General features: G+C 39.2%; 1 protein-coding gene across 6 annotated transcripts in view; it reads left to right on the top strand.

Annotated features, from left to right (window-relative positions):
* Positions 1-19,168, top strand: part of LOC107223485 (neuroglobin) — a 31,888-nt gene that overhangs the window by 8,092 nt on the left and 4,628 nt on the right. For all 6 annotated transcript variants that reach the window (XM_046744287.1, XM_046744286.1, XM_046744288.1 and 3 more), the window contains one exon: positions 17,306-17,537. In XM_046744287.1, the coding sequence (XP_046600243.1) occupies positions 17,306-17,537 (232 nt within the window). The remainder of the gene's footprint in view (positions 1-17,305; positions 17,538-19,168) is intronic.

Below are 19,168 nucleotides of genomic sequence, written 5' to 3'. Positions count from 1 at the left end.
TAGTTTTTAAAAGACCAAACAACAAGTTGGTTCAATTTTTTCCCATACATCACCTTACGTTATAACGTACTGATGAGTGGTGATATTTTAGGTTATGTTTGCATTGATCCTTGGAAATACGCGAATTTTAATAATAAATGTTTCGGACTGTTTCCACTGCCACTATAATCCCGAGAAGTATATCTCCCAATACACTATTTGGAATAATGCTGATCGAATACTGTGAAAATGATCACTGATCGTGAATTCGAAGCTTGTATCGTTTGAATATTCGCGCGAATCCGCCATGTTCCAGCGAGTTTCGAAGAACCAATCAAACTTCTATTGTCCTTACCACTCTGGGACCGGATGGCCGGCCTATGGATTCGCAGGAACACAATAAGCGTAACGTCACGCGCCGGTTTCCCTGTTTCGCTATTTGCACATCCCGTCCTTGGCACACATTATTCCCGCAGGTGCGTGTGTGCGGACGAACCTGCGTTTCTGGCTGTTCTAATCAGGGACCTGAGACGCAGGAGCAAATATTTGATCGAAACTCCCTGAAGTCAGGACCAAGTCCCGAGTTTGATATAAAGCCGATTATATTTCTCAACTAATATCCGATAGCCCTAAGATTGTTAGTTGCCACCTGATCCACTCCCTAGGGTATTTTCCTTCCTAACGGGAGACTATTTTCATCGATTATTCGTCAAATTTTTGTGCTAGGTACAAGAAACCCTTCTTTTTAAGATTTCTATCATTGTTTATGCATTTTTATTTGCATGACGGGGAAACGGTACAGGTATACGTATACCGAGAGGTTTTATTGAAATATCCTGTTCATCGTCTAGTTTATATGCATAGCCAACCTTGTAAAAATGTTACTAGCATAATGGATCGCGACTGCGCCATGACCGGATCATTCTTTATAGGCGAGAGATTATTGTTAACTGTCATTTGTCAACCAGCCGTTTCCAGGGAATTTTTCCTTGTTAGTGAAAGTTTGCTTCAGGCTGCGAACATAATTTTAAACAATACTGTGTCATAATTTTTCGGGAAACGTACATAAAACTTTTAAAAAAAATTTAAACATCGGAAATTGCAAGAATTTTTTACTTGTCGAAGAGAAAGAAGACAAATGGAAAACAGAAAGTACAGATTTAACTCAAAATTTCTATTACCAATGATTTGTGGAAAATATGTGCAGAAACTATAAGTTTTCCGTCTATTCTGCGTCTCTAATTCGCCTCAAAATCATCAGAATGGCATATTACCATATTAACCTTATAATGAAATCTTTTAAAGAATGCCATCAACTTTTTTCACATGACGATAAAAACGAAAAAACAAATCAAAGGTTCCAAATGGAACAAAGAAGATATTATTCAGTCTTTACGTAAACAGGTAACAGTACGATCATTAAAATTGCAATCGTGAATGCATTTAAAAAAAAAAAAAAATTTGAGAAAAAAACTGATCAGCAAGTTTCTTCAATAAAGAAATCAAATATACGGCCTTTGCTTTTCAGCAGGGTTCGAGAAACTGACAGAAGAATGACAAAGGTCCTCATAGACTACGTGAATCAGAAATTGAAAAAAATTATAAAAAAAAATACATCCGAGAGACCGTTGAGGGAAATTCGTTCGGTTGACAAAAGCAGCTGGTGTTTTCAATTTTTCTCTGTATGATGCACAACATAATACACAATCCAGTTTTTTGCTTCAGCCCCTCTGTCTTACAATTAGCAGGTCAACCCCTGTTTTTGCCAGATTTCGCTCCTCTCGTTCCCCACTCGAGTATTATGAAAACGATTCTTCAAGTTTGTTTGTTTTCTCTTATTATCCATAGCCGTGTTGCGGCTGTTTTGTTTTTCTTTTTCGCCTTATTTTCCGTTCTCGATGCGTGGCCATGTATTCACGACCGCTGACATCAATTAAGGATCTACTTCACATCACTTTTCCATCCTGCCATGATGTTTTCATGGCTTTCATGGCTTTCCATTGTGTAGATATTTATACACCGATACACTCGAGATTCTTCTTTATCCATAAGCTATCTTTATTCTCCATTTCTCTTCACCACAGATAAGCTCTTATTTGAGATCGAGGCCCGAAACAACGGCACCGGATTAAATTAGGTAATTGATTCCCCGTTCCTTCGTTCGACTCCACTTTACCCTGTAATTCCGAAATGCTATTTGCTCGTTTTCGAATTGATTTTCCCAGCACGAATTTCATCATCTAAACGTTTACAGAGCTATTTTCGGTCGTGATTTCTGTCCCCGTTTCATTACTGTCTACACAATTATTTTTTTTCTTTTTTTTTCTGCATTCTGTTTATTTTTTACTTTCTACATATATTGTGCATGTATACAAAGTGAGAATAAAATTATTAACGCTACTTGTTTCAACGTAACGAATATTAAATTTGTCACCGCTGATGCAAAAAGTGACCAGAGCTTCTACTTGATTCTTGAGCAGAGACAGAAAGAAAGGATCGGTTCGGAAGAGGCTAGAAATATTTTTTATCCAAGCAGGAATTTCTGGTAAAATTCGAAGAAAAAAAAATATACATTAAAAATCTAATCATTTTATTCAAAACGCATAAATTTATTCTCGAACAAAAGGAAACAAATTTATTTTTATCCTGATATTCTCAATCCGAAAAGCCTTTCCGCGAGAAAAAGAAAATCAAAAAAAAAAAAAAAAATGGAAAAAAGTGTGAAGAGTTGTGGCATGCAGGCACGATTAAAATTTTATCGGTACAATCTTCTTGTGGCCGTAGGCCGTTTAAGAGTTTGACGAATTCTCGCTTCTCTCTCTCTCTCTTGGTATTTGTGCGTGTGTGCGTATGTGTCAAAAACGCGGCTCTTATTTTTATTCTGACAGATACACGGACGCGTTGACGGAAATAAATTGAGGTAATTCGGGTGGCTCGAGGCCTGCAGAACCACAGGGTCGATATGCCCTCACCTCGGAATGAAATTTCCTCGAAACTCATCTTCGCAAAATTTGGCTAAAAGTAAATTGCATTACGAAGTGTGCGCGTCTAGGAAGCGCAGACTCTGCGCATCTGTAACGCAATTAAGTGCAGCCAGAACCGCGGCTACCAACCTGCACGACGGCATGACAAACGCGGAGCCCGATACCGACGATCGTGATGATGATGATGATCACGATGACGATGCCGCTCCAGCAGCGTCTGGTTTCCAGTGACGAGCCGACAAGGTTTCAGCGAATCGATAATCCCCGTGAAAACACCGGCCTGGTCTCGTCTCATCTCGTCTCGTCTCGTCGTGTCTCGTCTCTTCTGGCGTACAAGGTTTAACCCGCGGTTCTGTTCTTTACACGAGAATTCAGAGCGAACCCATGCCTGGAAGGGCTGAGGGTAAATGGGAAGAGGCAGATGTTCTTTCCCACTGTGGACGAACCTGTCAATTTTCACGAAATTCGTCCGGTTCTACCTGTATCGATTCCAAAAACCAAATGCGTTGACAGAATTGGATGCAACGAGGAAAAATCTTAGCATTTTTTTAAGATAATCGAAAAATGGATGTACAGTAGAACCTCGATTATCGAAACCCTCAATTATCCGAACGCTGGCTCAAAAAAAAAAAAGATTTTTGGTGCGAAGTATAAATTGTTGGTAAAAAATGTGGGGCAGCCGTTCGTCAATTGACAATAGACGACTATGTAAAATCGGAGTAATAAAATAATCGTTCGGTGTTTGAAAGAGGTTCAATATGTATTTGGATGTTTATCATGCACGGACTGTTTGTCGATTTTAAATTTGTGTCGTACATATTGTTATACCTTAAAATAAAAATTGCATTTCGGTTATACGAACTTTGGATCATCCGAACTAAGCTCGGTCCCAATTAGTTCGGATAATCGAGGTTCTAGTGTATTATAGTTCGGGTACAAAATGAAAAATGTTATCTTATTCATGTGATCAGAAAATCTACTACGCCTTGCTGCTTCGGTTCGTCGTGGTCACTCCTGCTAAATATTTTTTTTTTTTTTCTTTTTTTCAAGTATATCGATAATTTGATATCAGAGCCTTGTTTAGCCGAAGGATTTTAGTCAATTAAATAACCAGCTTTAACGTGGCAGTGACCAGAAGATTCATCAAATCTTCCGCTCCTATTCTAAATTATACTCGTTTCCTCACATCGTTCAAATCCACAGAAATGAAGAACAGATATTTTTCCAATCGGATCGAGTATTTTTTGTAAAATCAAAAAGCTTTCAAAAAAAGTCATCGATTATCATACGTATTGGGGGGAAAATGGGGTCACGGGACAATATTCATCGGGATATATCGAGACGTGTTTCACCGTGAATTCGTAATCAAAGAGAGTGATTTGAAATGTATTCGCAATACTGTAAATGAAGGAAGAAAAAAATGCTACGTGACGAAAGATGTTACGCGCTGCTTCAAAGTTGAGGAAATTTTGAATTCCTGAAACTGTCAAGGGATATCTTGATAATATACTAAAAAAAAGTAACGAAATGTTAGTGAATTTTTCCTACGATCAAGTAATAGTTTGAAAAAATATGTGCATATAATTGAAAATTCTGCAACGAATCACCTTATAAAAAGTTTGTTTACTCGTCAAATTTATTCTGTTTCAGTGAAAGTTGTGAAAATGTTCGTTATTTTCTCAAAGCACAATAATTCACATGAAAGTATATAACGAATGGTAATCTCAGATCTTTTGAAAGTATAAAACTTCAAAACTCTTTGATTACAACATCGGACGGTACAGGAAAAATCTTAATTCTGGAAAGGTTGAGCAAACCAAAGAATTAATATTACATTTTTATCGTCACTGTATAAGCACCGTGTCTATGTATAAAAATGAATGTAACGCATAGATTGTACTATTTTCGATAGGTTCGGGCAAATCAGGATGACCTGAATAGTTCCCACTGGGAAACTTGGCGATTTACGAAATCAGCATCAATTCATTAGTACCCATCAGTTTCAGATACTTGGTCAGATAATCTCGCTTTCGAGAATCTCGCGCTCATTCTGCGGGATGATAAGACGACCTGCATCATCCAAGGATCGGAATCTAGGTTAACGATATTTTTTTTCACACCGAAACGGAATTAAGGAATCTCACATCTATCACCACTGCAAGGATATTTCCAGAATAGGGGAAAGAAATGAGAAAAATCTTTCTCGTTTCCGGTTGACCTAAAATTCATGCTGGAATTTCCCTCTGTAAATTCGTTTATTTTCAATATCATAAATCAACAAAAAAGTGCGCGTATTAAAGCGAGAGGACGAATGAAAAACTTACCACTATTCGGATTCGGTGAACTTCTCTGAAATTATATTAATTTGTAATACTATTTAGCCAAAATATAGCAAGAAACGGAATTCAGTAGAGAAAATTAGCGGATATCGGATTAAGTTTCAGCTGAACAAGGTAAGGATGGGTAATTTAAGCAACCACCTAACCAGACTGCCTAACTCAACTTAGATGAAAGTCGAAAGTTCGTGTCGTTGTAACTTCGGAAATTGCGCACGCGGGAAAATATATACACCTGTATATAAAATATTTTTACATCCCGCGGCGAATTCTGACACGACGTACAGGAAGAAAAGTTTTCAACAACACACCCTCCAATTCCTAACGCTACTTTTGTATAATACATATACATTATACATGACGTTCTCTTTTTCAATATAATATTATGAAGTTTTAGAGTAGGTAGGTACTTTCCTGATGAGAAACAACTTCAAACAAACAGCTGCCAGAGTGTAATGTGAACGCATAGAACGGATACATGCAATATATTAGAAAAAGTTAGCAGGTTACTTGAAAAAAAATACAAACACCTCATTTCGTTCAGATTCCAGGGTTGATCAATATTATACTCTCGGGAAAAGCACAGGACGTATACTCAAAAGACAAGAAACATGACTTTTTTTGACAGTGGTTTAATCTATTTTATAAAACAAATGATACAAAGTTATTATACAATGTTTTAACTTTATTTGACAAAAGTTAAAAAACTTTATATATTCACTGCAGACCAAGTTAACGCCATATTTTTTGGAACTCCTCCCACAAGCAGTGCTTTTGCGGTGACCATCGTAACATTTTAATGATTCATCTAGAACGAATCAAACAAAAAAAAAAGACATTAGTTTAATAGTTAATCTAGTGCCTTTCTAGTTCTGTCAATCACAATCCCAGACTGTTCGTTATAAGCGAATCAATTCTCCGTCATGCGAGGCGGTCAATAAGCATTTTCGAAAGCTATGTGGTTTGTGCCATTGTGGCATTGTGAGAATATTCGTCGAGGTAGGCTAGTCCATCCACTTGTCCAGCGATACGAATGCCGGGGATTATTAGGTTGGCGGTAAGCCCACCTGAACATCTTGTCTGCCAATCGGTTATCGCTGGTATTTCAAAGCTCAAACAGAACACGAGAATTGTGCGGCGATTGGAATTTGCATGGGTGATCAATCATTTACTTTGCACAAAAATGATAGGAATGAAGAAAAATCTTGTATATTCGACTGGCTCATCTCGATTCTGAACCAGAATTGCAATATCAGAAGCTGCAGAATGAAGAACCGTTGGCAAATTAAATCAATTATCACGTGGACGATGTCGCGTGGGATTAAAGTTAATTGATAAAATGTTGAATATATATAAGAAATGCTTGGACAAAAATCTATAATCATCATGCATCATCATGCATAGTATTAAAGTTCGAAACCAAAGTTTGGTTGTTCAGATGTTCGGACGTTCAGGAAGTTACGTCGCCCAAAATTTTTTTTCTTTTACGTCATCGATGTACAGTAATCGTCGACAACGAAAATCAGCGAGCCGAATTCCTCAGTCTGGCAACAACCGCGCAGTAGAGCGGACGGATGAGAGTCGCGCTCCGCAAATTTCGAGTACCGGGTTCTCTACATCATGGATCCTGCGCTCCGGGTCCGCTTCCTGGTGAAACTCGAGTTCCAGAACAAGCGCTCCGTAGTTCTGGATGTCCAGGTCCTTGACCTGGTGACTTTTGACCTTCCGGACTAATTTTCAAGTTTCAGTACTATGAAACCAATATGCATGCTTCAGATGACATTTTGAATCGGAAAAAAAAACCGAACGCCCAGGATCAACAAATTGCAATTGGTGAGTGGTTGGCATCGTATACATAGAAATACATGACAATAACGTCGTTCAATTCGAGGTAAATTTTCTGTGCGCAGTGTTTCAAATCTATCAGCACTTAGCTGATTGTACTCTGGTATTTTTTGAGGAAATTTATTGTCATAAAATCACAATACGTTATACTTACATGCATGTGTAAACGTTATTTGTAGCATTATATAGAAAAAATCTTACGGGCAGATTCGGTGTGCGTCACATGCACAAAGACAGTGTTCATTCCGTATACTGTAAAGCAAATACCAATATATTGTGGGGAGTCATCGCGCCCCAGTCTCCCCTACAACTATGTCATCTGGTAAAACACTGACAAATATTAAGCGAGTGCACGAGCACAAAAACCAGTTACTCTAGGTATCCGACCCCGAGCGAGCTTTAGCGAGCGAGTGTTTTAAAACTAGTTCTTATTAATTTACATTTCGAGATAGTCGGCTATTGAATATTTATGAAATTATTGCATTCGTAAGTTACGAAGATATGCATAACAAATACTGGAAGCAGAAACGAAAGCTTAAATATAAATGTTTTATTTCGAATCGCTTGAAAATATTTCATAAAATTTAAAAGATTCGTTCAACTTTATTATATGATGGTTCAGTTAATTCAGCCGAATACTTTTTACAAATTTAATGAAACACTTTTTTTTTATCCCGTTCACATCGTTAAATATTTAACTTTACAACATTACACTGGTATTGATTATGATCAACAAATTGGAATATTGGACTGACCACTGCGTAAAAATCAAATCTGGTTTAGTGAATTTGTCGAAAATAATTTTATGAATAAAATGATACATCGAAAAGTGAGATTGAACAAATATACTAGACTTGTAATAGTTTTCAAGCTAACGTATTTGGAATCAAGCATCGATATCTAAGCTTCCGTTTATGATTCCAAAGTTATCTATTTTAAAATTTTACAGACATCCTTGTAGTTTATTTTATAATATAATTTATAAAAAGTATTGATATTTTGGCCAACCCACCTCATTTTTAATGGTTGATAAAAAAAATTTCAAGTGAATTGGAACGACTTTTTTTGATCATTAATCCTGCCGGCAGGAAAGTAATTACTTTCGACTGAAAAATATTCGCTGTTGCAAAAAAAAATTCAGAATTTATTACAGACGTTTGAGCGAGTTTATTTAATTATGCTTATTAATTACGTCAAACGAGGTGAAAATATCTGGAGAAAAGTGGCCAAGTTTCCTCTGCTGGTTGTATAAAATGCTTTCGGTACTCTACAAATGTGGCTTGATAGGTGTAATCTGGACTAATATACACGCACAGACACCCTATGTCCGTTTCATCGATCGTATTCGTGCATGTATGGTACGTTCCATGCCAATTCGGTGTAACTCGCAGAACATCACCATCTCAGTTTTTTTTTTTTTTTTTTTGATCGTTTACTACTTTGTTGCAATAAATTTTTAGAAACGTCCCGGGACTCGAAAAAATAAAATTCTTATAGTCAATCTAAACGTTTTTAAGAAAGTTTTGAAGATTCACTGACAAAAACGTCTATGAATAAAAAAGACAAACACTTCTTGAGTGTAGAAAATTTTACGGAGGCTTTGCGACGTCGTGAGAAAAATTCCCGGGGAATATAAAAAATGATCCTTACATATTGCACATATATACATTCCTTTACGTATGCCCATGAACCATAATAACCTTCGGTTTGATCTTCCTCGGCAAACGCGAGTATAAACCGGCGGGTTAATTTGGCGTCCAGAAATTTTCCAATCTTCGTCCAGTATCCTGGTGATAATTAAGCTCCGACGACCCTTTCCGAGTCCGGGGCGGCTGCGAAAATTAACCCGCTGGTAACAATTCAAAGCAAACGATCCGATGCTTCCCCGAGATATTTCGGTATGGTTCTAGAAATATAGGCTAATCCACCTTCCTTTGCCCAGCTTTCTAGGGTCGAAATTTGGATCGCGTTGCAAAGTAGGTGTGTTATAGTGCACACTAACGTAGGTATACGAAAATCCTCTCAAGTTTAAGCGTTTAAGCTCTATCGCGTACGAGAAACGCTTTGATCAATTTTTGATTAATCACATTTTCGGATTGAAACTTTGGCTTGAAATTTTCAGCACTTCCTGTCATCGGAAAATAAAATATGAGCTGATCTGTTTTTTCTGTAAAAACGAATCTGAACTTTCCGAATATCAAATTCATTTTAAGGTAGACCGTTCAGAACTGTCAAGAAAACACAACTTCTCGACATTTTTAGTCCTGTATATGCGAAGAAACGATAAGTTATATGATTAATAGACATTATGCATATGTAGAATTTAACAAAAACTGTCCAACAGTGGCAAAAAAATTAACGTATAGTTTGAATGTATCTTAATTATATCTGCCATTTGTTTCCATACCAGATATCTAACATTTTTGTTTTGGTTTTGTTTTTGTGGAAGGGGTAAACGTTTTGGAGTATATCCTGAAATTTTTAGAGCGAAGTGAAAATAGGATCATAATCGAATCATTACAAATATTCCAGCAAACTCGAGTTTTTGAATATATATTGTACGTACTCTGAATTATTTATGCCAATTAAATAATAATCCCAATTTCATTTTACCCCAAATATTTCAGGACATAGTACATGTTCACTTTTTCAGGCAAAGATGTAAAAACAATTTATTTTTATCCCCTCTGCATTACATACGTATGCAGAATTGAAAATATCGACAAAGTGCGTTTTTTTGGTAGTTCCTGAGAATCTACCCCAAAACGGATTATCATATTGGGAAAAATCGATAATCTTCAAACAAAAATCTTCTTTCAAACGAAGATTAAACTTTCCCACGTTCAACGAATGGGGAATAAAAATTACGTTGGACTTGAGTTAGAGAGCACATCTTTTGGGATGATTCTTTTACATCAATCACTAACACTTTGAGGAGACGGAGCTTTTTTTCAACCGCCCTAGTGTGCACCGTAACATATCGTTTGCGGATCGGCCCGTGTGTTCGGATTTCTGAGCGACCCTGGCACTCATCGTCGCTGCAAAGGAGTAACGAGTTCGAGGGTAAATTCCCCCCAAAAGTGCTGAGTGAGCAAAAACGGCGGAGAGGGAAAGTTCGCGGATCCCTCGACGACGAAGATTCTGCGGGCGAACCGTCGAGATTCGGGCTTCCTCCTCTCAATCTGTCAAACCTTATACGCTCCGATTCCTCTCGAGGAATTCTTTCTGCTTTTGACTCTGGGTCACTCAATCCACGGGTCAAATTGCCGAATTTCACGCTCGTGTCTGTCACGCTCATTACTACGTTCAAACTAGGAGTAGCGAAAATGTTTTTGTACATGCAAATTGAAATGCATTGTATCGATCACCTGTAACCGAGGGACAAATTTACTTGGAAATGAAATCGCGTAATCGCTTCAATTCGTCAATATTGATTTTCGTTGATTTATAGTGTAACGAGTGATTTCCACTCTAGGACCCAATTTCAGTGATTTCCGAGGGTTTTAGTCCACTCTTAGCGATTTCCGGATTGGATAGAATCACAGGAAATCGCATCAAATTACTAGGTAAACCGGAAAACAAGAAAAAGGCCCGAAGCGAAAGAAATCGAAAGAATGACAATGCGTTAAAGCAATTTGCCGTTTACCGTGAAACTTACGACGACTTTCTTTACTTCCAAATCTCGCCGCAGTTATCAGTTATATCGATTGATTCCTCGTTATGCCAATAAATATTTCAGTCGTTCGGGTTCCTTTGATTAATTACTATTCGATTCTCAACTGTTAAATTTGTGACTTCCTTGAGCGAATGGCCCCTCGCTTGTAACGTCAACTTCTTTTTATACGGCATGATGTTGATCGTGATCGCGGTGAAAAACGCTGGGCCAAATTTAAACTGATTTCAGACAGTGATGCTCGAAATAGATTGGTTTGCTTGAGTTTATCCTATAGCCATGAAGAATACCGCAAGTTTTAAAACATTGATTCTCGTGTGGCGAATACGCGTGATGTTATCCAGATAAGACAATTTTCCGTTGTTTCAGGAGACAGTTTTCAAGTTTCGTCTGGGGGTCAAAAGGTAGAATGACCATATAACAGAACGGTCGTTACATCGAATTTTCAATCTGTTCCACATAATTTCAAAATGTAAAAATCGAAATGTAGAAAGATAAAGTATAGAAATCCAAAAGATGAAACCGTTCAAATCATTTATTGTACACGTATACTGCGACTGTCTACGAGTATGTACTTTCACATTTCTATACATTGATTTTTCTACCTACATTTGACATTTTTATATCGCGAAATTCCACGAATCAGATTTTCGGCTCCTTAAAAATCCGTTACATTCTGACCCTTCTATTCTGTGTCTATTTCATTTTTTGACTAGATTTCGGATTATGGAAATATTGAACGGTAAATATCGAGTGAAAATATTGAAGATAATTTGTCGACGAGTTTTTCTCATCAACTGAAAAACCCTGAGAAAACGACAACGTGCCTGTTTTGACCTGCGGATGAGGGATTTCCAAAAGTTGCAAATCCCAAAACGGAAGTTTATACCTTATACACGTACAACATCCATAGTCGAACAAGCTTGAACGACGTAAGCTGTATCGCAATTGCTGTTTAGTAACCACGCTCCGAGCTTAATCCGTTTCCATTCGAAAAGGTATTAGGTAATGTATTGGTCAGATTATCCCTGCGTCCATCCCGATTTCGTTGAACCTGTATGCACGTACGTCACATGCATGAGCACGCGTGTATCGCAAACATACCGAACGCGCATTAATATATATTAAGTTTATCAGCCGGTCCCTGGGTGGATTACGAATTATCGCTCAGCATGGTGCTACGTGCGTATGTATAGGGAAGGAAGCAGCCTATTTTTTCTCGTTCAAAATAGACATCGCGTGATCGTTAGTTGTTAGCGGTTTCCTTCTCCGCAGATAACGAGGAGGGCAGCTTTCTTTATTACCGCAACCCCCGTTCCAACCCCTCATCTTTGTTCCGCGGTACGTTTTCAACATTTCACCAACCGAGCCGGATTCACCCCATGGCCGAGGCATGATACTCAACCTCCTAAATCAATGCTCGCCTCGATTTCGGCCAGACGAGCGAGCCGAGGCTAAAAGCTCGCCGATCGAACAACGATGCCTGAAAAATCTGCCCCGTTTTATCGCGACTTAATTCTTCCACCCTCGCAGTATCGCGTTTTTCATCCGCCGGTCGAGCTATTTGCGTCGAGGGCTTTCGTTCTACTCTTTCGAGCTTCTCGACCGTGTTTGTCAAAGCTCTTGATCCAGTCGCTGTGCTGGGAATGATTATCCCCGGGGACGATCGAAAGCAATCTCCAGCTTTTCAGCGGCGATTGACGAAAATTGACGAGCCGAGAGAAGTTCTGAATACTCGACGACTTGCTTGATGTAAAGTCTAAACGCGGATAAATCTTGTACGTTGAGGAAAATGTCATTTGTCACAGTTGGGTACGATAGAAAATTTTATAATGTCACATTCGTACCGTTAGAATAGCTGTATAAATACTGTTGGAATTATGAACAGTAAATGTGGTATAAGTAACTGTTTAGTGTTTGTCAAGAAACTAGATTTTCCGGTTATTGTAACGTTAAATATGTTCCGTTTGTACAGTTGACTACATTTTTTCATTCCAATAAGACCTCAACATCAGTTTATCATCCCACCAACATAAAATTATCGCCGTATTTACAAGAAAATACAGTACAAGTGACCGTAATCAAACAGAATAGAAATACATAGTAGATTCTCTGGTTACAGCTACAGAACTCATTTTCATTTTATATCCAATATCATATTCTTTACACAGTAACCAATGCAGCTAGAATTTACCCTAAATTTAGAAACAATCAAACGACAGATCGTAGGTTCAAAATCTGTTACTACTGATCAATAAAGTTCAATTTTTTATTCAACCAACTAAACATCGACAGATAGATATTTCAATTAAAATAAATCTCGTCCGATGAAAGTATTCAGTTAAGCGTATAGCGATGCATAAAGCGGTACATCCTAAAATTGATTGGAAACTTATCGATTGGAAATAACTTTGTTATACGAATTCGAGTACACAGGGTATTGAATCCAGTAAATGGATTACTCTGATCGTTACATCACTACACTGTGCGGAACATTTTTTACTTTTATAAGGTACGTAGATATAGTCGTTCGGATTCGTGTGTTATATACCTTAAAAAGAGGAATCGCAAGCAGAAATAGAACTCAGACAGACAGACGGAGGATGAATTGGTTTACAATGGAGAGAAAGAGAGAGAGAGAGAGAACAGGAAAAGATCCAACGACCGTGTATATCACTGTCTGCACAAGATGGGATTCGCGTCCTGTGCATACGGAATTTTGAATTTAATACATCGCTCGAGGCAACGTGGAGCAGAAATTCAATTCTACGATTCGTTCATCGACGAAATAATGGGTGGACGAAGCCGAAAGCGATGGTCTTGCGGTCGATAAAGGATTCCTCGCACCATTTCTTCTGTATATGAAGGATAGGAAAAAAATAAGGAGCCTTCAATAAAACGTTCATATATGCACCCTCGACCCGAATTTCTCACACTTGCCGAAGCTTGGTAAAAAATTGCCGTTTGCCATCCCCCTGAAAGATTATCGCGAAAGTACGCACTCATCGTTCCCTAATTACAGCGGGATGGGCATCGATTTAAAAATCGCTAAGTGAAACAGCTAACGCAGGATGAGCAGCGCGAGAATAATTCATTCCTATATCCTGTTGGAGATTATATTAAACAAAAATACCATGTAAAAACTGCTGCGAATTTTAAGCCTCATTTCGGTTAGAAACTAATCAAATGACTACCAATAGAGAAAAACCGATAGGTGGAGAAAAATTTTTAAAAACGATGATACGTACTGTAATATTCCTTTATTTTAACGTAGAGTGTTTACTCTTTTGAAACCGTGACAAAAAGCTCATGATATAAGCTACACAAACAGTCAATACAACCAACGATCGCAATACGACAAATTCTATAGAGATTTAAGGGAAATCATAAGAAATACAAGTCTTATCAAAGTTCAACTAACCGTTATTTCGTAACCGGAAGTTGTTAGAATGCCTGAAATTTCGTGGTACATATCCAGATAATATAGGTGATACACCCAAGTTTTGTCCCAATAAAACGAGTCTTTTATCTAAAATTCAGGACACGAAATGTTTCTATACAACGTGAGTTTTTCTAACAGCGAAACGGTCCATGCGCCTGAGGCAGGCAACCGGAGTTACAGCTCATGTTACGGCTATTTGAAGCGACAAAAATTATTTGTAAAAATAATCTAAATATTAGGAAATATGTAATTTGATGAAGAATTGAATTCGGTAATCAACTATGGCAATTACAAGATAATTAAGATTAGAACTCTCATCAAATTCAGTTCAGTTTGACGTTTGACGAACGACGAATCGTTTCGTTGTTAGAAAAACTCACCGCACATACTTACGTAACATATTCGGAAATACTGAAAACTTGTACGCACCCTAAAGAAGAAAAAAAATCAGGTCATTTCTCCCGCGGGAGGGTAGAACGCGGAAGAAAACAGGAGGGAATAACTGTGACAGAAAATTTTTGTCAAGCAACAAATTCCCCGAACCTTCTGGGTCAAACCGTTGGCATTCTCAAGGTTTCACGTATATGACAAATTGGCGGTACGTGTATCGCTCTGTACGTCATGATATGCCTTTTTCGACTTTTTATCTCCAACCCTGCGGAGTCGGAGACCCGTTCGCTCTCGTTCGTGACTTCGTATCAGTGTCAAAATCGATTCTCCGTCGCTGACAAAGGGATGGCGAAAGGGGCACCGAGAGGGTTGAAAGGGACGTTAAGGGAACGCGACGATAGCGAGGGTAGGGAATTGATTACGGACCCGGCTGTGTTATCTGTATTTTACGTGATGTATCACTCGCGACTGCTCGTACATCACTCAATTATGTTTTGCAATTCCTCCCAGGTACCGTGTCGCTTGGGACAAGGTTGTAAAGCCGACGCTTTTTAACGCTCATATTTTTTCTCCTCCTCAGTTCCTCTCGCTTCATCGGGCATCCAGAGCCTCGCCAAATTCCCTCAAACGTCTCTGATCCGAACCACCGTGCATCAACTGCACCGATTTTGTGCTTACTCGACTGTCACAGTCTTCTCGCTCCTTTCAAGGGAGTCGAACTGCCATCATTATGCCTTACCAACCAGCACCCCATCCACCCTTTGCCCAAAACTATGAAAATTGAACAGCGAAGAAGTGCCGGGATAAACATCCAAGTCGTCGGATAGGTGTGCTTACAAATCAGTCGCAAGAATTGCTTTCACAATGTGAAAAATGTAGTGCCAAGATCGTCTAACGTGAACTAGTGAAGAATAATTTTTACATCGGCAGATTTTTCTTACACGGTGTTCTCCGATTTACATGTTGATACGTTGCAACGCCACAAGGAACAGAAGTTTTGAACGGGATAAAAATTTCAGCTTCTGTACTGTAGCGAGAATTCATTCAAGTTTTAATTAGACCTGCAGCAACGAAATAGCGAAGTGCTCTCGAGCCGATTAGAGGATCGGTCAGCGAGTTGCTTCCGAGTAAAGTGTTTTGTAAAGTAAAAGGTTTGCAAGGTGAATTATTTCTAAAATCCCTATGAGACTCGCGGTAATATAAAAGTTAGGAAGCCTCGTGGATTAGACAGGGTGAGCTGAGTGTTTGTCGCTTTCGTGAAGAACAGAGGACGCGATATTTGAAGGGCTTACCGTGCTACAAACCGAACTGCAAAAGCGGCTCTTTGCTGCTCGTTCCTCCGTCTTTGTTGCTCGCTCTTCGGCAGCTGGTCTCTGAAGGAATCAGCAGGACCGAGGGATTACTCCAGTTGCGATTGTCTCTCGGGATTGAATTCAACGGGTACAAAAGTCAGCTCGAACCCGAAACGAGACAAAGACGTGGACTCGGCTTCAAAGGCTCAGGTGCCAGGCCTTGTCACTTGTTCCATTTTTCGTTTGAGAAATGGTTCGGCCGAGGAGGAGGAATTCGACGGTTACTTTCTTCCTGGCAAAAAAACGGAGCCGAAACTTTTTCTCCCGTTGGTCGTTTGGAACGCCTGATTTAAGGGTGTCGAGTGACTAAAACGAAGCGACAGGCAAACCAGAAGCTACGTTGAAATTATCATCCACATACATCAGTGTTGCCGAAAAATATGATAATTCTGACATTTTCCCGACAGCCTGCAAAGTCGCTGCGACATTTTATGATAATGCAACACCCGCACGTCTTGTTAATTGCCTCGACAAACAGCATTTTGTAGAGGTGTATAATTAGTGGAGTTCAACATTTTGGTCTTGTATTAACTAATCGTTTCTCCATTCCAACTGTTACAACATTTTGATAGTTTGTAGCCCGCGAAATTCCACCATTTGAAATCAATAACATTAAATGTTGATTCGACTGCTTAGAACATCATTCGAACAGAGTTACCATGGTTATAATGTCAATTGACACTTGGCCGTAAATTACAGTTGAAAATAAAATCAACCGATATTCTCACCGACAATAATCAAAATTCATTCGTTACTGACTAGGCAACCGAAATATCCGTTACTATTTTGATGTTGTACAAAATCGTTGATACCTGTCAGTTGTGTCAGCACATGCGAGTTTTTCGCTACCTTTCCATCGACGTTAAAAAACACACGAAAACTTTGCGACTTACAAGTTATAGCCGACAGCATAAAACCGTGGTGGCTTGCCTGAATATCAGTATTAAAGCCGATTTTCCCAGGAGTACCTAAAAGGAAAATTCATGGCAGAGTCGCGAATCGTTGAATTTAAAAAAGACGCAGTTGGGTCGGGCGAGCAATTTTTCAAGTGGCAAAAGACGGCGTTCGTACGCTAAGGTAGTAAACAGTTCCCCTAAAATTCAAGGGCGCCCAGAGCGAGCTGGCAAAATGTTGATTTCGTCTTGATGGTCCCATTTGGGAGCGCGTTAGAGCGCTTCGGATGAAGTTCATTTGAATAACATGAGGTTAGCGCCCACTCACGCGGTAAAATTCTCATAAGCCCGGGTAGAACGAGGTCACGTTTCGTTCCAGTATGTCAAAATTGCAAACATTGACGGTTTCAGGCTCTTCGAGGAGAACGCCGAGCTCTTGAACATGTTCACCAAGTTCCGGGACCTCAAGACCAAGGAACAACAGACGACGAGCATGGAACTCGCCGAGCACGCGACGACCGTCATGTCGACCCTCGATGAAGGCATCAAGGGGCTGGACGACATGGACGTGTTCCTCACCTACCTTCACCAAGTCGGAGCCTCGCACACGAAGATACCCGGCTTCGATCGCGAGTACTTTTGGGTAAGTACGTTGTTTCATTCACCTCGCCATAAGCTGCATTCTTTGATTCCGTGCTCCACGCTCACTGTTTCGTGCCAAACAGTGACGGCGGTAAAGAATAGACCGTTCATCAGTTGTACGGCACATCGTTAAAGTTGTTCGTCATACGTGAAGACACCGAGAGCCAGGACGCGGTGTCTCATTAGTAACAACGCGTTGATTCTCTCGTGATTATTCGGTCTGGAATTAAGCGAATTCAACCATTCTTTCCAATTGGCGGGGCATTAATTTAATACCTGAAGTAAAAAAACTACTCACTGGACTTGTTTTCTAACATTATGAAAGTGAATTTACCTGTCTTCAGAAAATCTCAAAACGTGTACTGAGATTCACGATATTATGAACTTTGAGATTAAAGAAGTTTCAAACGGTACGCGAAAGAACGTTGGCTGTTTGGATTTTTTTTTTTTATTAGTCATTTTCTTCCAATAGATTCCGCCGTATCCAGTTGTAGAAAAATTTTCATGACTTACACGCGGAGAAAACGGATTGTTTGGGACAAATAAATATCTGTTTTTGGGTACAAGAAAAAAGTTGTTTCAGAACGAAGAATTATATTTTCTCAGTTCATAGGTGAAGAATGACCGAAAATTACCCGGAATTAAACACTCGTGTTTCCTACAAATTTTCCTTCAATTTTACCTGAATTTTCAACCTTGCTTCACAAATTATAACAACTCGAGAACGGAATATGCAAGTATTACTCCTTGACAAAAAACGAAAAAAAGCTTTTTTTAAAAAACTTTCAAGCTCAATACACTAGAAAAACTTTTTGGCGAAAGAACTCTGTGAGTTTCGAGCAACCTTGTTTCCAACGGTTTAAAAAGTGCTCCAGCCTATCGAAACCGGAAATTGAGTGATTGCCTTGACAAAGCCACGTATATAGGCGTTTCCTTCGCGATTTTCACCTCGGGGTCACGTATATGTAATACGCAGCTATAAACATATCGAAAAGCTCAGGCCCAAACTCGAGGTAAATTACACTTTCGCCGAAGTATTCAAGCAGCAGATTCACGTGCCCGATTCTGGCATCGCATTCATCTAATCAAAGCCGGGTATACGGAATGGTGAATATCGAAGAGTTTTCCTAATCACCACCCCACGGCTTTGCTGGGGTTTGGAACGGGCCCTGTTCAATCGATTAAAGGAGGCAAAGTAAGAGACTATAATTTTCCTGCAGGAAAAAATACTGCTTCCGTAGTTACGACGTAACTGCAACGCGTCACGCAGCTCTGTCGATCCGCCTAAAATATTAACAATGTCATTCGCATTCCCCTGACACGTCCGTCAAATACAGATCCCTTGATTACGTTGACGGCATGTGCCGTCTTCGACTCGTCGATTTTGGCATAGCCAGATATTACAATTATCGGTAAAACCTCTGGCGTGGATGGCTTGAAAGGTTGTACGAGGAGCTCGAAGGGTTGCAGAGTTTGATGAATCGGTAAAAAGCTCGTCATAATTAAACGACTCACTGGACTTGTATGAAAGTTGTTTGCCGGGGATTTTCGAGGCGTTTCGTCTTGAATGTGTGACGTTGAAGTTCGTTCGATACGAGCGGATAATTAATTCGAAAAACAATGCCAGTCGTA

Source organism: Neodiprion lecontei, chromosome 6 (assembly GCF_021901455.1).
Source record: "Neodiprion lecontei isolate iyNeoLeco1 chromosome 6, iyNeoLeco1.1, whole genome shotgun sequence".
Lineage (NCBI taxonomy): Eukaryota > Metazoa > Arthropoda > Insecta > Hymenoptera > Diprionidae > Neodiprion > Neodiprion lecontei.
The sequence above is the reverse complement of the archived record's forward strand: the minus strand, read 5'-3'. Positions and strand labels throughout refer to the sequence as shown.